Source organism: Leucopleurus acutus (genome assembly GCF_964270905.1).
Source record: "Leucopleurus acutus genome assembly, chromosome: X".
Classification (NCBI taxonomy): Eukaryota; Metazoa; Chordata; class Mammalia; order Artiodactyla; family Delphinidae; genus Leucopleurus; species Leucopleurus acutus.
The window spans coordinates 89,665,662-89,693,583 of record NC_139148.1 but is presented as its reverse complement, the minus strand read 5'-3'; the positions used below and the strand labels follow the sequence as shown (position 1 = coordinate 89,693,583).

Genomic DNA, 27,922 nt, shown 5'->3' with positions numbered 1-27,922 from the left:
TAGTATGAAATTAGGGTATTTCTTACAAGTAAACGTTTGTAAGAAAAAATAGATTTCAAATAATTACCTAAAAATTCCCATTAATCACTCCTCTACTCCTCCCAGCTCCCTCCTATCCCCATGCAACCCCAGCACTCACTTCTGAGACCACTAGAGGTTCACCTCAGATGGGGTGGAGGATGCCTACATGATGTTCTGCTGCTGCTGGGAGAGGGGGTGCATGGAGCTGGAGGTGGGTGTAGACAGTGGGATGGAGAACACACTCTGGGTCTCACTGGGGTCGGCATCCCTCACAAACAGCTCGTCATTCACGATGCACAGACTGAAGGAAAAATAGGCCCTCAGACAACTGGTGGATGGACACCCACACCCCCAATACTGACTCAGCTCCCACTGGCACTCAGCAACCAGATTCCTTCCACGTCCCTCCTGTGTCTGTCTCCCAGGTTCCTTGACTGGTACCTGTGCCCCTCCCCACAGAGCCCACCTTTGGAGAGACTGTCTACCACCTTCACTTGATTTATAGGTTCATCCCCAACCCAGGGGCAATTTCGCATTTACCCTTTACCACAGTGCAAGGGGTGGACAGTCTGATCCCCATTCTCAGAAGATGACACTGAGTCACACAGAGGTCATGAGAATTGACCAAGGTCACACAGCGAGTGAGCGTTGGGTCAAGGAAAGAACCCATAGGCCGATTCCAGAGCCCACGCTCTTCCTAACCACTAGGCTACACTGCTCCTGGGATCTCCCTGCTGGCTTTCCACAATACTGAGTAAACCTAAGGTCTTTGCCACTACATTCCCTTGCCCCTGAGCCCAGGTGGGGATGGGCATTCCCGCCCACAACAGGGCTCTCACCTGGCATAGCTGGCAGGGGTAGCGATGAAGGTCCGGGTGAAGGCACGCACACAGCCCTGAGAACTTCCTTCCACTTCAACAGCAAACAAACAACAGTACCCCTTACAGCTGCACGTGCTGTACACGCTCACACTGCGGTCCCCAGTCAGGGTGTGACTGGACACTCATGCTGAGAGGGCAGTTGTTCACGGGGGCCAGGGTGTCGGGAATGGGGAGGGCAAATATAGGAGCAGTCTGCGCCCAGTGACAGGGTCCCTGACAACCCCTACACAAGTTCACGGGATGCATTTTTCACAGTCGCCCAAGAGATGGATACTACTACCCCATTTTGCAAATGAAACCGAGAGGTTCAGTAATGGCCCAAGTTCTCAGAGTAAGGATCTGGGATGAGAGCCACCAAAATCCACAGCCTGTGTCCCCAACGCCCAGGGTGTGCAGGGCAGACAGGCATGGACACAGCTCAGACCTGGGTTTTCTGTGGGAAGCCTAAGGGCAGGAGAACACAGTGGGGAAGGGGAGGCGGGGGGAGGGGAGGGGAGGGGAGGGAACAGAAGGGAATACAAGGGGAGGGAAGGGAAGAGAAGGGGAAAGAAAGCGAAGGGAAGGGAAGGGGTCAGGGAAGGTGAGTGGTTCTGGGTGTGAGCCTGGCCAGGGGGAGGCAGCAGTGGGGCATCTGCGCTGGGGGTCTACACACACCTTCCTTGAACACCCCGCTGACGGAGAAGCAGAGCATCGTTTCCTGAAAGGGAAGAGCCCAGGCGCCCAGTCACCACCTCCACCTCCCACCCACCTGCAGCTTCCTGGGCCCGCCCGAGGGAGGAAGCAGGCGCTCACCGTCTGGAACCACGTGTCCACCACGAAGGAGCTGAAGGCATGCTGAGTCTTGGGCAACACACAGAGAGTGTGCACAATGACACGTTTTGTGTGCTTCAGCAGCTGGACCCGCAGGTCTGTGAGGGGAGGGGAAGCGAGCGAAGGTCAGGGGCTGCCACGCCCTGGGCCCTATGATTGACCCCTTCACCGCCCTTTCCCACCCAGTCTTCCCATCACACACTCACTGGGGTCCTTGAGTTTCTTCATATTCCTGCTGTCCTTTAAATACTCGCACAAGCTGCTTGTAGGAGACAAAGAGCAACAGTGGGTGGTGGGTGTTTGCAGGAGCTGGCCTGTGTCTGCTGGGGAGCCACACGGCCCGGGAGCAGAGGCTGTACTGTGATACTCACGGGGCTGGGTCCTTGGGGTGGAAGGGAATCGTCAGGGAGAAGCAGGCCTCCTCGTGATAAGCACCCGCGAGACCCTGTCTGTCTCCATAGTCATAGATCAAGTAGTACCTAAGGAGGAGCAATGAAGACAGTCTATCTCTGTGGTCTGGACCTCAAATGGACTTGAAAACTCCCCTGAGCAGACCTGTGCTTAGGTGGCCTCACCTGTCCTAGACCTGCCCCCCTTGCTCACCTTCCCTGAGGTACTTACTGCTGCAGGAATTGCAGGACTAGGCTCTTCAGCTCATCAGATCCAAAGTAGCTTCCCTGGAATCAAAACAGTCCTCAGGACCATGGCTGACAGCCCCTTCTCAGGCACCACTTAAAACCCGGCTTGATCCTCCATCCTCACCTTGCAGCTTGGTAAGCGCTTGCAGGCTTCAAAACCACACTTAGCCAGTGGGGATGTCTCCTGGTCATCCTGGGGAAGAGAAGAGGATGTCAGCAGTGCAGACCAGGAGGTGGTGCTGGATGATCAGGGAAAAGGAAGGGCCCAAGAGAGGGTGAGGGTCAGAGGTGAGTGGTGAAAGGGCCCTGGAAATTCCATGGGCAGGACTACAGTTTGGATCATCACCGTGGATTCCCCAAAGCCTATGAAGAATGTGCTTGAAGAAGGTCCAGAGCGTTTGTCAGGTTCCCACAGGGACTGTACCATCCCCCTCCGCCCAGGACTTTGAAGGGTCAGTTTCAAAACTGTAACTGGGGCAAGACCTAATGGGGTTCAGAGTAGTATGTGGGTGCTGTCAGTGCCAGTTAGAGGAGTCAGTGAACAAGGAATACACTTACCAAGGTTAGTAACTTGGGGAACAATTCCAGGATGGAGCTGCCAAAATCAAGACAAAACAGAAAAGTCAGTGGAACTGTGGCGGTGACCCTCTTCCTCATGGGAGCAAGTACACCCACACCACAGCGTCCCAGGCTTCCAGGGCCCTGAACACGTCCCCCATCGACTGACACAGAGGGAGGGCAGGCCCTCCCTCCCTCCCTCCCTTCCTCTCCTTCCCCTGGGTAGCTCCCCCGCAGACTGCCTGGACTCTCTTCTCCAGTGCCACAGGGACCAGCATTTCAAACCCATGCTGCAGGGCTTCCTTCCCCTCCCTTCCTGCCTCCAGGGCCCCACTGAAGGCTGTGGGGAGAAGAGGGAATGGGGTGTGTGCCCGAGGCTCTGCTACCTCACTGGCAGTCCAGCACTCTGCCAAGACCTGGACCAAGACCTGGACTTCCCCCTTGGATGGCCCAGGGTGCTGGGGCAGGGAGGTGAGTGAGGTGGGGCTCAGGGAGGGAGATGGAGGGGGATGAAGACAGAAAGGGAGTGAAGGTACGAGGGGATAGATGAGAGAGACATATGGGCCTAGACACAAGGGAGAGAGAGAAAACGAAGGGAAGGGAAAGAAGCTTTCCCGTGGTGGGGGTAAGGGAAGAAGAGAGGAGAAAGGGGAAATGGCGCCCCATTTGCAGCTCTTCACCTGCCCCAGAATGGCTCAGACACAGCACGTAAGAATGTAAAATATGCACATGTTGGGCTGGGGGCCCACTGGGTGCTGGTTGAAACTTTGGCAGCTTTGTGATGCAGAGAGGAGAGCATAGGGCCTGTAGTCCTCCCTGAGGTCCACGTCAGCTGCCCCTTGCAAACGGGCACTTTCGGGAGTAGCTCAGGCTGCCACCGGGTAACAGAGGATGCATCTGACCTTATGTTGGTTGACATATCAGGGAAGGTGGTGCACAGGGGGTTTCTGTCTGCACACATCCCTTCTGGCTCCAGCCGCTCACCCTTGTCCATCTCCCCTGCAGACTCCACCTGTGATTATGAGGAGGAACCACATGGGCCAGAGAAACAGAGCCAGGATGGCCGTGCACCCCTAGTCGCTTCCTTTTCCTACAAATCCATTTCCCTTCCTCTGTCACCACCACATGCGCCTTCCCACTTTCCCTTCAAAGACGGATCTGGGTACCACACCTCACCTCAGTGTTGGAGAGGTTCAAGTTCTTGGTGTTGGAAGCATTCGGCATAGTGTTGGACAGGCTGTGCAGCTGGTAGGGTTTCTTATTGCTCAGGTCCAAGGCCAAAAGCTATGATGAGGAAAGAGTTAGAGTGAGGACCCCAGCAGGGGATACCTGAGACAAATCTGCCTCTTCTACCTAATCTCTCCCACCATCACCACCTGCCCCAACATTGGGTCTAAGGTCCTCACCTTGGGCATATTCCCTGGATGGATCTGCAGGGAGGCGGCCACGCCAGTTCTAGGGTTTCGTGCCATTCCAGTATCACGGGTCATCAAGTCTCCAGGAAGACAGGAGGAGGGAAACGGGGACTGAGAGGCTCCTGGCTGGTACAGCTCCAGCACCAACCCCTCCCCGAGTTACCATTCCTGAGTATCCTTTCCAGCTAGACCCCTCTGCCCTCACCTGCTCTACAATTACTGCTGTAGCCATACCAGGGTCAGAGCGGACTCTCTGGATGTCAAGAGATTGCTGGGAGGCATCATATTGTTCCTTCACGGGCAGCTGCAGAGTTAGGGATGGGGTTCAGGGGCTCTGAGTCTGAGGTGGTGATCGGGGGCAATAGGTGGGTCTGGCTGTGAGTGCACAGGTTGTGTTGAGTCTGCATTACCTTTATCTGCTCCACCTTTTCTGACCTCAGCTCCTTCAGCACAGAGTGGGGTGCATCACAGGGATCAACAAAGATAGATATCTGTTGAGAACACAAGAGGGGCTGGGTAAGCTCCAGGAAATCTGAGCCCTGGGATCAAGCAAGACCATGCCTCTGTCCTGCCCTCTTGCCCCCAGCTAGCCCTGCTCATGCCCTTGATACATACCCTTTCATTAGCCTCATTGTAAATCTTGCCGTTGACATTCTTCAGTGCGAAGGCAATGTTGGCATTCTCAACGAAGAACTGGGCCTGCATTTTCTCATAGTGAAACTGTAGGGAGAGTGACAAGAGAAGCACAGTATGAGACCAGAGCCATTTCTCATCTGGGCCTGCCATCTACCCCGTTTCCTCTCATCGGCCTCAATGTCCTCTCTTACTTCGACTGGGGTGAAGGGGACACTGCATTGCTTCTGAATCAAATTCAGCAGCCACTTCTCATCATATTTAATACCGAAGGGAATCTAGGAGCCAAAGAAATAATTGGGGAAAGAAAAGTGATACAATGGAATCCAAGGTTAAGATAAGACCCAGCTGTGTCTTGCTTTAGGACCTTTTTCAGGCTTTAGGTAATTTCTTAAGATAGGACAATATCTGTTCTCGCTAACTTTTACACCAGACAAGGACTTCCTAAATACCCTTTCTTTCCATTTAAATACTTTTCCTGAAATAATCGACTTCATATCTTTCACATGTGCTTACTTTTATAAAGTTCTAAGAGATCCTACCTAAGGCAGACTTGGCCCGCCCCTCTGACGAGGACCCCAGAGACTCAACCTCCTCCCGCACTCAGCTTGAGCCAAACTGTGTCTTCTGGTGTGGAGTTGCTCCATCTCCTTGGCAGTAGTTTCCTCCTTTGCTTTTAGACAGCCTCTCCCATGCTCCCTGCAGTCAGTCTGCTCCCTTTATATTGCTTCTCTGAACCTGCCCTCACATGATCTAGGAAGTTAACTCCTAGGAATAACAAGACAGATTACCAACTCCACTGCCACGAGAGGAAAGTTCCCAGCATCTCTACACGCGCCCAACATGACTCTCTCTGTCATCTTCTTCTACATGTTAGGTCCATTTAGCCAGCACACTCACTCTGATCTTGAACCAGCTCCCCAAGGTCTCATCCTGCCTGCTTCTCTCCATTCTTCTCTCTGGAGGCTTTTGCTCTGTCTCCTTGCTAACATGGGTTTCGTCTTGTTCCTGAAAATTGCCTCTCCGATGACAGGATGGAATGGCATAGGGAGCACTGTGGGGAAGTGGAGAGAAGAATGTGGTCCGTATAGTCTTGGGAAGTCTTCCCTACATTTTCGCCAATGATAGCAGAGCTACAATAAAGACTGCTCAACCGTTAACCTGATCCCATCATTCCTCACTCTTCCAGGTTAGAGAGAAGAATGACATATTTAACTACAAGGTTTTGTTTTTCACTGGTTGATACTGGTCAGCCATGCTGCCTCGTCACTTACTATCTTGCTTGGATGTCCACGTGAGCATCACTTCTTAGTGATTCTCTATCTTGCTGCTGCTGGGATGAAGGATGAATACCAGACCTGACTTGTTCAGACCAATTGTTATACCTCCTTTGGTAAATACGCCAGCATCCGGCTCTTCTTTGTAAGGAGGTTACTTGCTTATTGTACCCTGAAATTGAGAATATTACATCAATGTTCTCAGTACCAGAAAAATTCCTGGGTAAATATCACGGCTAATGAAGAAACACCACCAACTTTAAAATCTAAATAGGAAATGATCATAGTTAGGAAGAAAAAAAAAAGGCTGAGCGACTTCACTGTGTTTCTGCTTCTCAGGAAATGAGAGGTAGGCAGCATTCACAGCCAAGAAGAAAACAAGTTCAGAGGAAAGGGTCTGGACCCAGGGTTTAGTCTGTGATGTTAGTCCCTGCTCTGCTTGGATCAGGTTATGTGACCTGGGACAAGTGGCTTTTCATCTCTAACTTTCTCTTCTCTGCTCTGCTCTAGGGGGACAATAAAACCTACCCTGAAATCTAGCCTGGTGTGTTGGTTCAAGTGTCAAAGGTGACCTCCCTGCCTGATGGAAGAATTAGAGATATAAAAGATAAATCTGATGAAAAGATCCAGAATGGAGCCTGGAGAAACATAACATGGAGAATACCAAAAGCGAGGGGGAGGTAATTAAAGGTGATGCAGTGAACATACCTAACACATGGTTAATGTGAGTCCCGGAAAGAACGGGAGGGAAGAGTGGAGAAGTGGTATTTGAAGAGATCTTGGTTGAGAAGTTTCCAAAAGTAACAAGATATCAACTCAGTGTAACAGTATTATTGTAACTGGAGAAAAAGTATGCTTTAAAGAAAAACATTCTTAAAGAAAAGGCATTCATTTCATCATCCTGTAACAAAAACTTGGAAAATTTGTGACCAGAAGACTCAAACTAAAAGAAATATTATAAGCTCTTTCTTGGGCAGAAGAAATATCCTCCCACGTGGAGGCGCATAGATACAGGAAAGAAAGACTAAGGACATTTGTGAATATGTAGGCAAATTTAAATGGGTGTTGATTATATAACACAATGATAGTAATTTCTTCTGGGGATTTAAATATATAGAGAGTGAAAATGCATGACAATAAATTTGGAGGGAATATATGGAATCAAAGTGTCTCAAGGTCCCATAATTGTCTGAGGAGTTCTAAAGAGATAATTAACTAATATGAGACAGTGACAAGGCAAAAATGTACATTGTAATCTTAAGGGTAAGCACCACCAGAATGGCAAAAGAATGTTTAGCTAGATAGCCACATGAGGTGACAATTTAACAGTTATAAAATATTAACCCTTTCAAAGGAAAGGAAAGGAAAAGGAACTTAGAAGAGGCAAAAATAAATATACAGTAACATGATATACATAAACCAAATTACATCTATTTTTACCTAAAAAGTTTCAGGCTAAATATTCCAAATAGAAAGACAGATATTATCAGACTGGACAAGAAACCTTCCATCAAATGCTCCTTAAAAGAGACACATGCAAAATTTAATCATCAGGAAAGTCTGAAAATTAAAAAATGGCAAAATATATACCTTCTCCACATTAACCTAAAGAAAGTTGGTATAACCACATCAGTAAAAGAAAAGGTACACTTAAAAGAAAAAAACATTACAAGAGAAAGAGGGAGATTTCCTTATGATAACAGGTGCATTGCAATAACAAGATATTAATACAAAATTCTGAATTTGTATGCATGTCTTAAGACAAAGCCAAAATATGCAAAGCAAATACAGACAGAAATAAACAGCAAATGGAGAAATCCACAGTCACAGTGGGAAATTTTAACACAGCTCACTGAGTGACCAATAAAGTGGCAGAGAAAAACTCAGCTACAGGGAGGAGATTTTAAAATGTGACGTAAATAAATTAACAAATGTATGTAATTGACATAGAACAATTCACATAACAACTACTCCTCAAACATTCCAGAATAGATCATATGTTGGGCAATAAAGCCAGCCTCAAGAACCTTTTCTGGGCTAATACAATTTACCCTGCCTAGTTAAAGTAAGATTCAAGGGTAATAGTGGGTTTTCTTCCCCTCTCCCACCTCTATTATTAATCCAAAGAATATTAGCTTATACTAACCCCATCCCCCGCCTAGGGGACCATTTCCACTCTCCAAGCCCTAGGTCACATGAATCAGGCCTTTTCCCTAAACAGGGGAAAAAATTCACCTCAGCTATGGCCATTTCCACAGGAGGGGAGGTTTTCCATGTGGAATCAGGATGGGAGTGTCAGAACCCATTTCCTCAAGAGAGTGGAAACTAGTCAGCCTGGGCCTTCTCCACCCCTTCTCTAAAGGGGGGTCATCTGGTTGGGGTCCTGTGCGTTGGGGTTAGGGAGGAAACCCAGAACCCCTCCTGCCCTGTGGGGATCTGAGGACAAGGTCTCGTGCTGACCAACTCACCCATGGGGTGGCCTGAAGGCAGTGATCTGTCACCACCCTCCTCACAGGCTGCTCGTGAAGAGAATCTGTGGGTCTGGAGCTGGAGGTTTGGAGAATATCAGGAAGGGCTTCCGAAGAAGGAGAGTGCAAGCCCCAAACCACTTTGTCAGAGCCACACAAACAAGATGGAGTCCTAACAGGAAGTCCCTTCCCCAAGGGCACAGAGGAGGAGAGCCCTGGGGGCCAGAGGAGACTTAACTTCCTGTAATTACTGCCCCCTGAGTTTGCTACCAGCCTAACACCCAGGGCACTCTCTCCAACTGTACCACCCTTGCAGAGGAGGCCATCTGGAATCAGGAGGCTTAGGGGACCTTGATACTTCTGGTTACAAACACAGGGAGCTCTGTATGCCAGACTCTGGATCAGCTACACTACATTGTGTTCCTTCATTCTGCAAACCCAGATAACTCTGTGTGCCAGCTGTAGGCCAGACTCTGTACTTGCTACATTGCCTCTGTTCTTTCATGAATTCCTCACAAGGGGACTCTGATATCAGAATCACCAACTTTCCAAGGTTGCTGAGGCTTACTGAGGTGCTGGAGCTTGTCTAGGGTCATTCAGATGCTACCTGGGGAAACAGAGACTGAAATTGAGCTCCACGGAATGGAAGATGACTTCTCCATGCATAGCTTTACTAAATTCTTGGTGCAGTATAGGGGATTTTCTGAAGTTTACACAAAGTAACTGAATAGTCTAAAAATAATCAAATGGCTAGAATTAATTCTAACCCATTCCAGAGAGATAATACCAAAACAACAACAAAAGACACTTGAAAATATAAAGGAAATATCAAACAGAGTTTGGTGGGTCACTGTAATGACAGTGAGAACAAAGAACAAACAAACAAACAAAAACCCGTAGCCTCTCCTTTTTTAAAAAAAATGTAGTCACTTTAGGCAGATATCCCCTAGTGGCTAGAACCACAACTGTAGCTCTGAAAGTCTCAAATCAGAGGGATTTGTAAAGAGGGAAGGAGGGAGGAGCCTGGGCTCCAGTTTATGAGCCAGAACTTTGTGGAATTTTCCAATATCTTCTGGAATTTTCCATCACTTGCCCTCCTTCCCTTCCTAGATCTCTATGCCCTGAAGTCCAATGCCTGAGAGAGGTGAAGAAAAATCTGCACATGAGAGTGTGAACATCTGAGGTGAGGGAAATGTAAGACAAATGCATATGAATACACAGATACACTGTCAAGTCAAAAGTTGAAAATTCTGACTTTTTATGAAACAGTATCATGTGAACTCTTTGATAACATGGTAAATATACGTGAACTTTTTTTGTTAGTCGATTATTGGATCCTTTCAAGTGTTCCTCTTGACAGATTAGCCTAATCACAGAATCTTAAACGTTAAAAATGTATACTTAGAAAATAAAAATCATTCTGCACCTTCCATCTACGTGATCCCCTTACCATGACTCATAGATACCCAAGATATCCAATGTAAAAGGATTGGTGCACATTTTCCAGATGTGTTTCTCTTTAGGTGATGTGAATACCTAACTTAAAACATTTGTGTAGTTATGCAGTTCTGTACATATTCTTTTTAAATTTTGCCATTACAGGGACTTCCCTGGCGGTCCAGTGGTTAAGACTCTGCGCTGCCAATGCAGGGGACACAGGTTCGATCCCTGCTTGGGGAACTAAGATCCCGCATGCTGCAAGGTGCAAAAATAAATAAATAAACAAACAAACAAATAAATAAATAAATTCAATTTCATAAGCAATTTTATGCAAATTGATTTTTTTCATTTATTATGAGATCTTTCGATTTTTGCTTCTTCAGTTAATGGTTTGGCATCTTTCCAGATCTTTACTGAAGAAGCATTTTTATTTTTAGATGAATTGAATTATTTGTGGTCATCTTTTGTTCCTTTCTCTGCTGATTAACAGAAATCCTGTTTGTTCTTGCACATGAGCACAAAATCTGTAATACTGTTTGAAATGTTGTCTCCAAGCTTTTCAAACTTTTAATTTTTTTTCTTTTGACAGTACAGAAATTGCTTTAATTTTCATGGATTTTTAAAATTTAAAAATAACACAGCTATGACAGAAAAAAATGAGTAATACATAGGGTTGCATCAAATACTAGTCCACTAGGAATTCTAGATTCAAAGCCTTGATGGCTTCAGGGCAAAATGGAAAAGAGCTTTAGACCAAATTCTACATTGGTGAATATTGGGTAAAATATTTGAATACTTGTTTGCTTATAGGAGACACCATGTAAAGTGCCTCTGGCCTAAAATAATTCCATAAATGATCATTTCCTTCCCTCCATAGAGGTTAATTTCCTCTGTTTCAACCTGAGCCCTACACAAATTCCTCAGGACAGTTCAATCTCTGTAGCCTCATATCCAGGCCTCCAGGCTCAAGGAAGTAGATTTCATCTACATCCCCTTCAAGATCAAGACATGGGGGAGAGGGCTGTTTGAGTACCCTATCAGCGTGGCATTGACACTAGGACAACCAAAACGATATACGTGACCCAAGAAAAGCGTTTAACTCTGTCACAAACTTAATTAGAGAAATTGAAGGAAAGTTAGAAAAAGTCCATGTCTCCCAAACAGAAATGTCACATATAAAGGAATGCGAATTATTGGGAAAGTGTTTGGAACATATTTTATAGCCAAATGTTTAATATTATATTATATAAATATATCTGATTAGTAAAAGAGCATCATTTAAAGTCTATTAAAAATTTAAATAACAACTATGAATCACAAACATATAAAGATTAAACAAATACAAAAACAATTATATATGCATGTATGTATGGGTACATATATTTACATATGCATATACACATAAGCATACACATATAACATATGTATACATAGTATGTATACATATTGTGAGTAAATTTTGGAAGAATAAGTATATTCATGTAAACTTACTTATATAGTACTGTACACAGAGAAATACATCCGGGAAATATAAACTAAATTACCAACAATATACATCTTGCTATGTAAAAAGATGAAAACAAATAGAAAAATATTTTCTCTAGCATATACACATTCCTGCATTTCATTAGTTTTGGAAAGAAAGATATTAATTTGAAATCAGAAGAATAAATGATGCAAATTTTTATAACACTATAGTATATACCTAGCTGGGAATTTCATTGCAAAGAAATTATGTATGTGACTTAACTGTGTTTATATATAAATCTATATATTTTTTCACATTACCCTTGTCTCTCAATTATACATATAAACGTTTCCTGTCACTATTGGGAGAAAGGGGCTGAAGAAAATTCTTGCCACTAGACTTAATGTACCTGGGCTCTAACTCACCCTTAATGCTTCATTCGCCACAAAATCTTCCAGATATTACCATCTGATGGGCACCTTTCTCCCTTCCTCCTGCCAAGGCTTCCTGCTATGCGACATCCAAGCTGCCATTCCAGATATGCTCACCAGGTGGCACAGACCTCCAATTTCTGAATTTTCTCCAGTGAAAAATGTTATTTGGGAAAGGGAAAGAAAAATCTACTAAAAGTTACCTTGCATTGCGAGTGGTGGAAGAACATGTGAAATAAAATCATGCTCAAATTGCTTTACCTAACGATTTTCTTCTTCTCTATGGTTTCACAGATAGAAATCATAGTAATAATATAGGACTCCTCTTAGAGGGCTGGTGGTCAGTAAAGGCCTGAGGTGGGAGCAAGGAGGGCAGAAGGGGTTCAGGTACTTTCTACAACTGTCCTGTTAAGTTTCACAAAGTTTCTCCCAGCGTGACAAACTTCTGGGTAAGGAATTTGCACTCTGGATTTTCCAAAGGGATGAACCAGGTTACAGGGTATTTCCTTCCTGTTATATCTGGCTAGTCTCCACTCTCTCCTCTTCTGCTGGCTAAAGCCTCCTTAGGCTCAGATCTCAGCTTAAACTTCACTTCACATGAGAAGTCTCAGACATACCCTACTGGTGTGATTACCACTAGGCATCTAGTAACTCCACCACCTTTACCATCTCCAGACACATGTTTCATGTGAAAGGGGACCAAAGACTGTGAGCTCACAATGTTTCATAGGCTGTAGCATCACACAGTGGACTTAAGATGCTGAAATTTTCAAATATCTTGTCTGAAGAGTTGCCTCAGATTCTCTCTGCCACTTTTGAGAGGGATGCTGGGGACACAGGTCAGTTCAGCAACGGAAATGCAGAGTTCTTCCACAGACAGCAATCGGAGCGTGTAGTTCAGAGAAGCTGAGCAGGCTGTGGATTAATCTTCCTTCCTCTACAAGAGCCCATAAGAGTACTACAACGAGAGTCTGTGATTTTTAGCAGGCATAGTTTTGCATGGCAAAGACCAAATGAACCTTCCAGAGGTAAAATTGCAGGTTTGAAAGGTTTTGAATAATTTGCTGTGTGGAATACTCTTAAATATATTTCAAAATATTTAAATGAACTTGGAAAACAGTAAAAAAAAAAAATTAAGGAAGGAAGCAAAATGTTCCTTTAACCCCTGATGAGATATCATCATTTTTATATTCTCATTAATTATGTGCATAATAGGACACTGGCTTATCTTTTAATCTACACATAACACTTAATCCTTTTGACATAACTACAAACTCCATATTGTGACTCATTCTTTACTGATAAGGAAACCGAGCCTCAGATTTCAGGCCTGGCTGAGACTAAGGCACTTTTGTGACCTTCACTGTCTTGTGATTTCAATAAATCCTGACAAGGACCCTATGAGGGGGAGAATCCTCACTCCCGGGATGGGGAACCTGAGGTTTGGGACCTTAATGTTCCACATTGCCCCATGTCATGCTCCTACTCATTGGCTGATTCCAGACTGGAACCCACGTATTCTGAAGCCGAGGCCTTTACTCTTCCTACTGATTCACCAGGCCTTGCTTTATTTATTGGATATAATTTTATGGGCTTTGTTTACAACCATAACAGGAATTCACACTCAGTTTACACAATGTGGAAAATACATTCAAGGATGGAGGGAAATTGCAAATAACAGCAACACTACAAAACACTGACATACCTAGTTAACTTTATGGTTTCCCTTGCTGACAACTGAAAACAATATAAAAGCTAGTTTCAATTTACTGTGACGATTTGAGACAAGTTTTGTTTTTATTTCCACTGTTTTAAAACCATATCACCCATGCCACTCTCTCATTTTGTCCCAGCTTACCCTTCCCCCTCCCCGTATCCTCAAGTCCATTCTCTAGTAGGTCTGTGTCTTTATTCCCATCCTGCCCCTAGGTTCTTCATGACCATTATTTTTTTAGGTTCCGTATATATGTGATAGCATACGATAGTTGTTTTTCTCTTTCTGACATACTTCACTCTGTTTGACAGACTCTACGTCCATCCACCCCACTACAAATAACTGTTTTGTTTCTTTTTATGGCTGAGTAATATTCCATTGTATATATGTGCCACATCTTCTTTATCCATTCATCTGTTGCTGGACACTTAGGTTGCCTCCATGTCCTGGCTGTTGTAAATAGAGCTGCAATGAACATTTTGGTGCATGACTCTTTTTGAATTATGGTTTTCTCAGGGTATATGCCCAGTAGTGGGATTGCTGGGTCGTATGGTAGTTCTAGTTTTAGTTTTTTAAGAAACCTCCATACTGTTCTCCATAGTGGCTGTATCAATTTACATTCCCACCAACAGTGCAAGAGGGTTCCCTTTCCTCCACACCCTCTCCAGCATTTAGTTTTTGTAGATTTTTTGATGATGGCCATTCTGACCAGTGTGAGATGATATCTTATTGTAGTTTTGATTTACATTTCCTTAATGATTAATGATGTTGAGCATTCTTTCATGTGTTTGTTGGCAATCTGTATATCTTCTTTGGAGAAATGTCTATTTAGGTCATCTGCCCATTTTTTGATTGGGTTGTTTGTTTTTTTGATATTGAGCTGCATAGCTAGTGGGAAGCAGCTGCATAGAACAGGGAGATCAGCTCGGTGCTTTGTGACCACCTAGAGGGGTGGGATAGGGAGGGTGGGAGGGAGGGAGACACAAGAGGGAAGAGATATGGGGACATATGCATATGTATAACTGATTCACTTTGTTATAAAGCAGAAACTAACACACCATTGTAAAGTAATTATACTCCAATAAAGATGTTAAAAAAAAGTATATAAAATTGAGCTTCCATCAATACCCTGTTGAGAAATAGTTGCCTTTTGAAAGGACTCAACGTTTTAAGCTAATGGGATAATCTTTAGTGGAGTAATTTGAGGCCTAGAATAGGTAAGAAGGAGGTATTTTAGGCTAGATTATTTGAAATTATAGCATTTAGATACACTGTGGTGTGTTTAGCTTAACAATATGTTCTCTGATAAAATATGTGCATGCATGTACACACACACACTCATATACGTATTATAAATTCACTGATAAAAAGATATGCAGCACGCTATTTACAAATAATACGATATAAAATCTTCTTTATTATAAATTCATATAGCCAATTGATTCTCACAAAAGGCTTTCATTGATTTTGGTGCAATGTTTGTATCCATAAAGAGACAGTGATGAACAAGTATAATTCCTACGTGAATGCTGATTGGTATTTTGTTTATGTTAATTAGTTTTATAAAAGGGAAACAATAAAGATGTATGTTGGAAACTATTATGTTCACTAGTTTTTCAATGACTAGTGATTTCTTTGCTGAACTGTATAATAGTTTCAGATCACGGGAGACTATTCCTCCAATTTATAATAATTTTAAATTGTTACAATTTGTAGCAAATTATACCTATAGACCCCCCCACACACAAAAAAACCCCATATCACCCAGATATTGCTTTTAACAGAAAAGAAAAGCTATATATCATTTCTCAATGGAAATGAATTAACAGCTGTAAGAATATCATTGGCCAAACCAAGTAGAAATACACGTTTCTCAAAAATAATTTATGTTCTCAAAATTACAGAGTTTCCTTTTAAATCATTACAATTAAAATCTGCATTACAACGTGTTTGCTAATAGGTAACAAACTATAGTAATTGAGGTCAGAATTAAGATGCTTTCATTCATAGTCATGGATACTTTGAGCAAAACCCTTGAATCTGATTAATTTGGTGATGCATCAAAACACAGTTTGACAAAAAGATAACCTACTGAGTGGGAGAAAAATATTTGCAAATGATATGACCAGTAAAGGGTTAATATCCAAAATATATAAACAGCTCATACAACTCAATAGCAAAAAAACCAAACAAACTAATTACAAAATGGGCAGAAGACCTGAATAGACATGTTTCCAAAGAAGACAGATAGCCAACAGGTCATGGAAAGATGCTCAACATTGCTAATCATCAGAGAAATGAACATCAAAACCACAATGAGATATCACCTCACACTTGTCAGAATGGCTATCATCAAAAATTCTACAAATAACAAATGGCAAGGATGTAAAGAAAAGGGAACACTTGTACACTGTTGTTGAGAATGTAAATTGGTGCAGACACTATGGAAAGCAGTATGGAGGCTCCTCAGAAAGCTAAAAATAGAACTCCCATATGATCTAGCAATTCCACTCCTGGGTCTATTTCCAAAGAAAACAAAAACACATTGGAAAAGATACGTGCACCCCAATGTTCATAGCAGCCTTATTTATAATAGTCAAGATATGGAAGCAACCTAAGTGTCCATCAACAGATGAATGGTTATTGAAGATGTGGTATATAGATAATGGAATGTCATTCAGCCATAAAAAATAATGAAATTTTGCCATTTGCAACAACATAGATGGACTCGGAACATATTATGCTTATCAACATAAATTAGACAAAGACAAATACTGTATGATATCACTTATGTGTGGAATCTAAACTATAAAATGAACTAGTGAATTTAACAAAAAAGAAACAGACTCACAGATACAGAGAACAAACTAGTGGTTACCAGTGGGTAACCATTACCTTATAGCACAGTGGTGCCCAATTTTGCTCACTAAGTGGGCAGAGGGAAGGAAGGAGGGGCAAGATAGGGGTAGGGAGTTAAGAGGTACAAAATACCATGTATACAATAAAAAAGCTACGAGGGTATATTGCACAGCACAGGGAAACATAGCCATTATTTTATGATAACTTTAAATGGAGTATAATCTATAAAAATGTTGAATCACTATGTTGTACACCTGAAACTGATATAAATCAACTAATGATTATGCTTGCAAAAATACTAGTGGCCTTTAAACATATCACAATATCAAAATTAGGTAACATTTGTTTTGGCCCAGGCAACATTCATTCATAAAACTATTATGTGACATTTTCATCCCTATTGTACAGATGAAATAGATAAGAAACTAAGATGTTAAGTACTTTGCGTAAGTTCACAAACTTAAAAAGGGACCCATCAAGATTTTTGAATCCAAATAGCAAGGATCCACAGCCCATGAATACATAAGGTGATAGAACTTGAGACATGGAAGCACACAGATATTATCAAGTTTCAGCTAGAGAAACCCACACTGACACACACTTATGTGTACAGATCCAGTGTCAAAAATTGTAATCAGATTATTTTCTGTATGAATCAGTATTCTTTGAATACATTTCTAAAACAATAAAACCATAACTACTTTATCTGTGAAGTATTTTGTGTTTTCAAATTTTCATCAATAAATTTTTCTGTTTATAGAATTTCAAGCAATATAGAACTGTACGTATATAAAATTAAATTACCCTGAATCTCCCTCCTGCCTGATTCCTGTCTCCTGACCCAAAGGTGTCTATTATCAACAGACGGGTGCATGTTCTCCAGATGTGTTTCTCTATAGGTGAATTATTATCATAATCATAGATACACAAAAATATTTATTCATACATATATTTTTTTCAATATTGGAATCACCTTATTCATATTTTGCAACTTGCTTTATTGCATCAAAAATAATATCTCTTTATGTTTTCATTTGTATTTCATTAGCTGTGTTTTTAAATGTTTCTAAGACATGTATATTGCTCTTTGAATGAATTCTGTTTATATTTATATTAGTCATCTATTGGTGAAAAATAAATTACTCAAAAATTTAGATGTTTAAAATAACAAATATATAATACTACACCATTTCTTTGGATCAAGAATCAGGGAGAAGCTAAAGTGGAAGGCTCTGGCTCAGGGTCTCTCACAAGGCTGCAATCAAGGCAAAGGTAGCTGGTTACCGGCAGGTCTCAGGGCCTCACTGCTTCTGGCCAGAGACATGGGTTCCTTGTTACTTGGGTAGCTCACAACATGGCAGCTGGCTTCTCTCAGAATGAGCGTGAGACCAACAAGGAAGACACAGCCTCTTTGTAACCTTGTCTCAAAATTGAACCCCATCTCTTCTCATATATTCTAGCCATTAAAGAAAGTCACTAACTCCAGCCCACACACAATAGGCCAAATTATATAAGGAAGTGAATGCCAGAAGGCGAAGATCATTAGAGACTGTTTTAGGGGCTGCCTACCACAACATCATTAGATTATCTGTTTATATTGGTTCCTGGGAATGCTTCAATATCATGAGAGTTCACTTCATATAATTTTCAAGTATTTACTCCAGCCTTGTCAAGCAAGTTTTAATGATTATTTTGTAATACAGTCTTTTAAATTTTAATATTATAATTTAAAAGTAATATGGCTCATTATATTTAAAAAATTGATAGCCTTGGCAGCATGAAATATGAGCACTGAAAGAAATTAGGATTAGGACATGTCCTGGTGGCTTCAGGACACAATAGGAGAAGCTTTAGTGAAGTCCAGGTTACACTACTAAGCAGGCATTAACAAAGAAGTTTCCCCCTTTTATCTAACTTCTCCAAACTTCCTATACTCTGATGTAAACAGTGGATTTAATAATACTTTACTCAAATAAATGTGAAGACTAAAGGATATACAATTTAGAGTTCCACTTGCATAAAATAGTTTTGTCAACATTAATATCTTACTCTTCAGACCACCTATCCTAGAGGAAGCACCTGTTCTGACTGAGAACTTGTCTACCACCTTAAAACCAGTCAATTCACTTGGTCCCCATTCACAGGTGTCTTGGCCCCAGGGACAGGATTTCATTTCTGTCATCGTCATCATCATCACCAAGAGGGGTTTTTGAGTGAGTGCCCATAGGGGAGTGTAAAATGACCAGTCCTTAAGCCCTATCACCTACATAAGAGATCGCTGGATATACACAGTGTATCTCAACTTACTTTCATTATTACTCCCTCAAGGAGGCTCTTTAGACAGTTTTTCTTTGCCAACACTTTACTGCATAGAATGTGAAATTTTAATACCATAGATGTAGTTTACATCTGTTTATGTACTGTGGACCTTTGGAGGGCCACAAACCATTGTAATGTCTACTTCCTTCCCCTATTCTCAAGAACCAATTTTCAGATTCTTGGTGGGAGGCCATATTGGCTTCACTGAGGATGAATGGAAAATTGTGATGGAGACAAAACCTGGAACGCAATCCCTGCCCATTATGTGGTGTGCCATTCAGGAATGCTTGCTTAGCCTCTGTTAGCCTGCCCTTTTTCTTCTGCAAAAGGGCACCCATTATGCTTTCCTTACAGGACTATAGGGAGGAGTAAATGGGGAACCCTCCACAGAGTATATGACACATTGTAGGACTTCAAGAAATGTGAGACATGGCCCACTTTTCTCCTCCCTCCTAGAAAGTGATGACTGTTATCTAAGCCTCCCCCTGTTGAGCCTTCAGGTAGCTGTAGCCACTACCTTTGCCTTGACTGCAGCCTTGTGAGAGACCCTGAGACATATCTGCCATAGAAATCACCTGGAAACATGGCAGTCAGAAATAGCACATATTCACACTTCCATAATAAAGGAGGTTTGGGGCCATTTCTGTGTTGCAGGATGGCTTTGCTGAGGAATCCAGGGTGAGGTAAGAAGATCATCAAACCATTTTCTTTAATTCCTCATCATTTTATGCCCCTTTATTTTACCTTTTAGATTGATATTGGAAAAGCAGTTTCCCATTGAGCCCCCAGATGAAGAGAGTGCAGATAAAGGGGAGGCAGGAATCACAAACCCTTGACTTTGACACCAGACCCATTACCCTCTACAGGACCATGCACTAGGATTTCATCTGCACCATCAGCTTCTTCAAAGAGAGGGGATGGGGAGCGAATATTACCTCAGTGGGCACAGTTTAGAAACATGTAAAACTACAAGTTTTAAGTTCTAGAAGGTCATCTTCTGTCAAGGAGACTGTTGGATGCCCTTTGGGGAGGGTAGGAGGTAGATCCCATTCCTGTTCCTTAAAAGATGCCTCTGGAAGATTGATCTTCCATTAGTGAATGAATCTGTCATCTGTCAATGGGAATAATGATGCCATCCTCCCAGAGTTGTTGTGAGAATAATGTAAGGTATATAATTGTGTGCATGTTTCAGCTATAAACATATAAATACTATCATAGAGCTAGTTCCCTTTAGCAACCTTTTTAAAATCTGAAAATAGTGTTTTTTTTGAGATTTCTCTAGTAAGGTGACTGTGGGGCTGCTTTCATATGACTCCATGCTGCCCTGACCATTCTTTCACGTATTTCCTGGGGCACAGGTGCCCAAGAAGTTCTGTAGCCAGTGTCCAAGAGTGCAGCAGCTGATGGGGACCTCACTATTTCTTCTCTCATAGATATTGCCAATGTCTCTGCAAAGAGGTTGTACCAATCTGTCCTCCACCAGCAGTGAATGGAGTTATTGTATCCCCACATTTTCCACTTAAAGAGGATGCAGCATAAACATAAAGTCACTGATCAGATTTTCTTTTCAAATTCTGGAATTATTTCAGGATATATTCTGAGGCACAAATGTGAGATATGCCATTTATAGGGAACTATAACAAAGAAAGATTAAAATAATCTAACGTTCTAGCACCAGGATATCAGATTAGCAAATAATAAAAACGTAAAACCCATCATGGACTCAGATCTGCAAAAACAGGTGCTCTCGTCTTGTGGTTGTTTGTGCTAAATACTAATAAGATTACAAAGGTCAACTAAACAGTAAATATTAAAAATATTCAATGTCCATACTCTTTGACAAAGAAGTCCCACTTGTGGGATCTTGTCTTCCTGAGGCAGCCGGGTGAGACCCCTGCCATCATGACCCATCTGTCCACACTGTTCAGGGTTGAACCATCAACACAGGTGACTCAATGTCTTCGGGCCCCCTGACTGCTTGATTCAAAGGAGAAAATCTCTCTTACTGCTGGTTGCCCAGCCTTGATGAACCATCCACAGAACCACCACAAGCACTGATACGGAGCAGTGCTAGGTCCCTGCTCCTGGAGGGACATGTAGATCTCTGACCTCATCCCAGTGTGGGAGAAATCTCCCTTCTTCTCCCTCTCCAGGCTCTCAGAAGCCCTCTGCTCTGTAGCAGGTAGAAACAGCCCAATCCTTACTGTAAGTTTAAGGTTTTACAAAAGATGGAAGAAACACAGGTGTCAGACAGCCTCTGCTCCAAACCCTGTCACAAACTTCCCTGGAGGCAAGGGGAAGGGGCATCAAGCCTGGCTCCCTGCTGAAGGGAAGGTAAACACAGGGAGAACAGAGGTGATCACCTCAGCAGTATGTATCCTGATACATTTTGTACAGATCGGTCACCAGCAACTAAAGGTGCCCAGGCTGCCGGTTATATCCATAGTTATGGCAGTGGGCTTGGGGAGAAACCTCTTTGCCACCTGTTTCTGGTGAGAAGCCCATGCTTTTTTGTCACATACATCGTGAAGACAAGACAGCCATACCTCACCACCAGCACCTTGGTTCTCCTCCACAAAGCATTCTTTGTGTCGGGTTGCCTGATAAAATCAGGACACGCAATTAAATTTGAATTCCAGAGAACTAAGGGATAATTTTTAGCATAAGTATGTCAAATGAAATGTGATTTTGTGTATCTGAAATTGAAATTTAACTTGGTGTCTTTTATTTTTATTTGCTAAATCTGGACACCCTGGAGTAGGAGACTGTGAATCTAAGTTTAACAGCCCCAGGTGAGCCCACCAATCAGCACCAATCATCCATGTGAGTACACCTTCTTGGATGTCCTAGCTGAATTAAGCCTCCAGATGACTGTGACCTAAAGTGACAGAAACCATGTGGAGCAGAAAAACACTCAACTGAGCTGAGTCAACATACTGAATCCTGAGAGATAATAAATGACTATTATTTGTGGGACTTTATTAAGTAGAAATGGATATCCAAAACATGTATTTGGGGTGTACTTTTTTTCTGTGGTCTGTAATCATTGGAAAGGATAGGGATTCACTGATTCCTGAAGCCTTGGTAGGACTTCATTATAGTTTCGGCTATAGATTGCATATAGCTTTATATGTGGGTATCGATTTCTGAATATTTCTATTCCTTCTTGAAGGGATTTCCATAGGAAATTTTCATGACATATGATTTTCACCCTACTTTTGGAATTTAGAACCTAATTCCAATCCCCCTTCACAGGAGGAGTCTCCAATGCAATCTCCTGTGTTAAGGAACAGAGAGGTTGTTGCTACAATTGGCTCCATAAACCACATGGAACACCATACCCTCAGAACGTTGCTTGGTGAGTAATAGAACAAGGGGTGTTTACTCACTTTGAAAAGTGATTCTCAGATTGTTTCCTGAAACACTCTCCTGCTACAGGGATAACCTTTGGCAAGGAAGTTACTTTCCTTGAGCACATATAGACAGAGCTTCTTCACCAGCAGCAAATAGCTCTGCATTGTAGTCTTTGGCCTTTATGACTGTCTCATGAAGCACTTTTAGTTGGTCAAGTCAGTATGATTCTGGGGTTTATTAAAAAAGAAGCCCAATTGCCTGCAAATCTAAGTCATTTTCTCCAATATCACCTTTATAAGTAATAGAATTGATGTTTTGTTCTTTTTATTCTTTTGTCATAGTTCTTGAGTTAGAGCCCAGATGTGGATAAAAGGTATGTTTGGGGGACCCCTTAAAGACACAAGCATTTTGTAACGGATCATAGGAAAAGTTGGGGAGCCAGCAAGACTCAGAAAAGGGGAGAAGAGCTGTGGATCTATTGTTAGACCCACCCCTGAGAACAGAGTAAACATGTGCTCTATAAAGGCAGCTTGCTTCAAGAATTTTGAAGGGAAAGGGTATGGGCTGTGTGTCCCTCCTTCCAAAGTCACTCATCAGGTAAGTGATTCCCACAATAGAGAAGTGAATTACAGAGAGGCTAGAAGTATTTTGGTCATGGATGTCCCTCCTCATGGAAGAAAACATCAGGAATGGAGAATAAGAATTTCCCCAACAGAAACCAATTGTATGGGGAATTGACTAGGTTTCTTTCTGCCTATTAAATGATTGTATTTTTCTAGGCCTGCCTCCCTGAAGCACCTCTGAATGTTTCTTTAAATGACTTAATAAATATATAAATAAATAAGTGACTTTTTTCCAACTTCCTAGATCATTCAATCACACGATTATAGACATTCTCTTAATGTTCTACCATAGATGACGAACTTCTGTTAGCCCTCTGAGGGCTAGCTCATCTCCAAGAATCCTAGGATACTTCCCTGGGTCTCTGTATACTGAGAGTAACTCCGCTCTTGTCTCTTTAAAGCAAACATATTCCTGACAACAGGGACGTTTTTTTCCATCAGCCTGGGCAGAGTTCGCCAATTTTCCGGATCCCAGTCTAGTGCCTCTAATTAGTATGCTTTCTCTGGTGGTAGCCAGAGCTAAGGCCCTCTGCTTTCACCGAAATCCAGGGAGTGGAGGAGTGTGCAAGAGGCATTTCCAGTGTGGGAGATTAGCCTGCGCCTCGCGGTTGCCATGGAAACCTGACGTCAATAAGGCGACCGTGACGACTTTTCTGCAGAGACTGCCGTGACCTGATGAGTAGCACAGGTCCCGCCTTCAGGTGTTTGGGACTCAGCTGAGGGTGTGCGTCCCGGCGGTGGTGGCTGGACCGCCCTAGGGTGTGGGGAGACAAAGGGATCCGCTTCCAAGTCGCCTCTTTCCCGCTTTGGGGCTAGGTGCCTCCGCTGTCTCGTAGGTAAAGCCATTGGGGTCCCGCCCAGCCCCAGTGGGTGCGGTGTCCTGCTCCAGGGGTGTCCTGGAGCCACTTTCCTTCTAAAGGCAGGGGCGCGGGAGGTGACACAGGTAACGACTCTAAGCCTCAGCTTTCCCCTCTGTAAAATGGGGATAACAGTGCTTTCCCCACAGGATCGCTGTGAACATTCAATGATAACACATGAGTAAGCCTATAGTCCTGTGGTTATTGTGGGATCATGAATGTTTGGCCACTTCTTATTTATTATCAACTTCGTTGTTGGGGGAGAGATGAGGAAAGAAAAAGAAAAAGGCCCTGATGAGAAACCCATTGTAACATCTGGTAGTTAGGATCACTGCTCAGTTGTTTCACTGTCTATGTCACTAACCCAGTGCCTAGCACGGTGCAGGGCACACAGTTACCAGTAAAGCATGGTAATTGCTGGATCTGTCTCTCCCTGTGCAGCTTCTCATGCCGGTGGCCTTGGTCATATCAGGTGTCTGAAGGGGGCAGGTTCTGAGCATGTGTCCTGATGGCTGCTGGAGCTTCTACTCCCGATTCAAGGGCAGCAGTCTTCAGGAAACCACAACACTTCACTTCCTGGTGGAATATGACGCCTGGCTCTAGTGAGTTCATAGATCTGGACAAAAGCATGTTATAAAATAGCTCCTGTGAGATTCTAGCCTAAAAGTAGAGAAGCTACTTTGATCTCATCATGGGAAAGAGGTTTAGCAGGTGGAATGTCATTCCATCAGCAGCTACTTGCTTTGTAGTAGTCCTGAGGCCCATCTTAGAAATGCCTTATTTGTGCAAAAGCAATGAATTCTATAGCTTGAAGGAGCTGCTTGATGTTTAATATGCATTTACAATAAGTTTATATATATATTTTCTAACTGTGTAAATAATAGTCAGTGATTCTCACGTATGTCTGTCAGATGGGTATTGAAATATGCAATTGCCTTTTCCGTGCCAGCCAGACAGGGGTCCATACGGCGTTGTTCTGTATTCCCATCGGAACTTAAAGGGAAACTTTCACAATGTCCGGAGTCTTGATGTCCTGCAAATGAAGGAGAAGGATATCCTCAAATTCCTTGCAGCAGAAACCCACTTAGGTGGCACCAACCTTGACTTCCAAATGGAACAGTACATCTACAAAAGGAAAAGTGATAGCATCTACATCATAAATCTGAAGGGAACCTGGGAGAAGCTTCTGTTGGAAGCTCGTGCCATTGTTGCCATTGAAAACCCAGCTGATGTCAGTGTCATATCCTCCAGGAATACTGGCCAGCGAGCTGGGCTGAAGTTTGCTGCTGCCACTGGAGCCACTCCTATTACTGGCTGCTTCACTCCTGGAACCTTCACTAACCAGATCCAGGCAGCGTTCCGGGAGCCAAGACTTCTAGTGATTACTGATCCCAGGGCTGACCACCAGCCTCTCACTGGGGCCTCTTATGCTAACCTGCCTACCATTGCTCTGTGTAACGCAGACTCTCCTCTGCGATATGTGGACATTGCCATCCCATGCAACAACAAGGGAGCTCACTCAGTGGGTCTGATGTGGTGGATGCTTGCCTGGGAAGTTCTGCGCACGCGTGGCACCATCTCCCGTGAACACCCATGGGAGGTCATGCCTGATCTCTACTTCTACAGAGATCCTGAAGAGATTGAAAAGGAAGAGCAGGCGGCAGCTGAGAAGGCTGTGGCCAAGGAGGAATTTCAAGGTGAATGGACTGCTCCAGCTCCTGAGTTCACTGCTACTCAGCCTGAGGTGGCGGACTGGTCTGAAAGTGTGCAGGTGCCTTCTGTGCCTATTCAGCAGTTCTCCACTGAAGACTGGAGTGCTCAGCCTGCCACTGAAGACTGGTCTGCAGCTCCCACTGCTCAGGCCATTGAGTGGGTAGGAACAACCACTGAGTGGTCTGAAACTGTTCTTCCACAAACTCAAAATGGAAATAGGTTGATGGAAAATAAACAGTTTCTAAAAAAACAAAAGAAATATGCTACGTTGTTTTTCCTAGCAATTTGTGATTGTACCATGGATTCTTCCCTGATCACCACATTTTTATCCATTGCGTAACAAAATGTTTAAATGCCAAAAAGTTTCCAAGTGTTAGTATAAAATGTCAGTTATGAGGATTTAGTATTTTGAAAAATAATAATTACTCTAGAGCTTCTCTATTATAATAATATTCAGCCATATCCCCTAAAATAACCGGATATTCTAAAATATCTTTATGATTATTTTCCAAGAAATAATAGTTTTAGTCTGTACTTCAGACGGACATGTGCATCAACTTTCACTAAATATTTCAACATACCTCATTGCAAAAGATGATTTCTATTTTGGTAATATGTGGTGTAGATGAATTTGGTGAAACATGGTGTGCACCTATTAATATGATAAGGGCATATTGATGGGTATTGTTCTCCTGGTTATTTTAATTGCATCAAAGACTTAGAAAAATATATTTTAAATGCTTTATTGACCTATGATTGACATACAATACATGGCACACATTTGAACTGTATGCTTTAATACGGTTTTGTATATGTCTACATCATGAAACCAACACTACAGCAGAGATAATGAACTTCCTCGTGCCCCTTTGTAATCTCCCACCCACCTGCCTCTGGCCTCCAACTTCCTCCCCTGGACCTTTCCTGTTCCCAGGCAACCACTGAACTTCTGTCACTATTAATTAATTTCATTGTGATTTTATGTAAATAGAATTGTATAGAATGTACTTTTTTCCTAGCTTCTTTCATTCAGCCTATTTCTAGATTTATCCATTTGTTGCCTGTATAGATAGTTTCTTTTTATTGCTGAGTAGTATTCTATTATACAGATATATCACAGTTTGTTTTATCCATTAACCTGGTGAGGGATATGAGGTTGTTTCCAACATGAAGCTCTTTTAAATAAAACTGGTATGAACATTTGGGTTTAAGTCTTTACAGGGACACATGCTTTCTTTCTGTAGGGTAAATACTTAGGGGTTCAATGGCTGGAGCATATGGTAGATGTAAGATTAATGTTGTAAGAAATTACCAAACTGGCTCTGAAGTGGTTACACCATTTTTCATTCCCATCAGCAGTGTATGAGGGTTTGATCCTCCACAATATCGTCAGTGCTTAGTATGGTCAGCATTTTTAATTTTGGCCATTCTCATAGGGGTGTAGTGATATCTCACTGTAATTTTAATTTACATTTCCATATTGACGAATAATGTTGATCACCTTTTCATGTACCGATTTGCCATTTATATAATTTCTTAGGTGAAGTGTTGGTTCAAATCAGTCACATGCCAGAGAGGTCATACACAAAACAGACCGGGAAAGTAGAAAGGAATTAGCAAACAGTTTGGTGAGTCACTGTAATAAGGGTAGGAAAAAAAAGAAAATCATGGCTTTTCCTTTGTAAAATGTAGTCAGTGTTGATAGATACCCCCCTGGTGGTCAGATCTAGAACTGTAGCTCTGAAAGTCTCAAGGCAGCAGGCAATGGAAGGGGAAGGGAGGGAGAAAAGGGTATGAAATAACCGGCCCACAGTCTTCAAAAATGTCGAGGTCATGAAAGTCAAGACAAAACGGAGGAACTTTGCTAGACTGTGGAAAACTAAAGAGACACCACAGTACAAGATTCTGTCCTGGATCCTTTTGCTATGAAAGACATCGTTAAGACAACTGGCAAAACTTGAACAGGGTCTGAGGATTAGCTTGTGATAAATTTTATTAATGATAATTTCATGATTTTGATGGTTGTCTTCTGGTTATATAGGAGAATGGTCTTGTCTGTAAGACATACACTCTAAAGTATTTGGGAGCTGTGGGGCATCGTGTTGGCAACTTGCTCTCATATGGTCCAGGGAAGGGGGTGGGGCAGGGGATTCTTTGTTTTATACCAGCAAATTTTCTGTAAGTCTGTGATTTGTTTTTAACAACAACCAAAATCAAGGAGCATGTATTGTTTTCATCAGAAACATGGGCTCATTTATATAGATAAGGGCTGAAAGGAACTCCTTTGGGTTTTACAACAATGATGCCATTGGTGACCTTGTTGAGAGCAGATTCAGCTGAATGGAGAGGCAATAGACAGGGGTGGGTTGAGGAATGACAGGGAGGTTAGAAAGTGGAGACAGTGAATATAGTTCCCCCTGCTTTGAGAAGTTTGTTGTTTATG

At 42.7% G+C, this 27,922-nt stretch overlaps 2 protein-coding genes across 2 annotated transcripts; one reads left to right on the top strand and one right to left on the bottom strand.

Moving 5' to 3' along the window:
- Positions 1 to 183: 183 nt before the first annotated feature.
- Positions 184 to 24,731, bottom strand: NXF3 (nuclear RNA export factor 3; the record flags this gene model as incomplete). Its single annotated transcript, XM_082865131.1, has 17 exons — positions 184 to 322; positions 861 to 933; positions 1,557 to 1,599; positions 1,695 to 1,810; positions 1,919 to 1,977; positions 2,084 to 2,191; positions 2,334 to 2,389; positions 2,475 to 2,543; positions 2,909 to 2,945; positions 3,811 to 3,920; positions 4,085 to 4,192; positions 4,734 to 4,814; positions 4,939 to 5,043; positions 5,151 to 5,234; positions 5,857 to 6,010; positions 6,231 to 6,405; positions 24,665 to 24,731. 17 exons carry the CDS (start codon positions 24,729 to 24,731, stop codon positions 184 to 186), a joined length of 1,584 nt encoding a protein of 527 aa, XP_082721257.1.
- Positions 24,732 to 24,796: 65 nt separating this feature from the next.
- Positions 24,797 to 25,819, top strand: LOC309978612 (small ribosomal subunit protein uS2-like; the record flags this gene model as incomplete). The annotated part of the gene is made up of 1 exon (XM_082865130.1): positions 24,797 to 25,819. Exon 1 carries the CDS (start codon positions 24,806 to 24,808, stop codon positions 25,817 to 25,819), a length of 1,014 nt encoding a protein of 337 aa, XP_082721256.1. The 5' UTR covers positions 24,797 to 24,805.
- Positions 25,820 to 27,922: the final 2,103 nt, after the last annotated feature.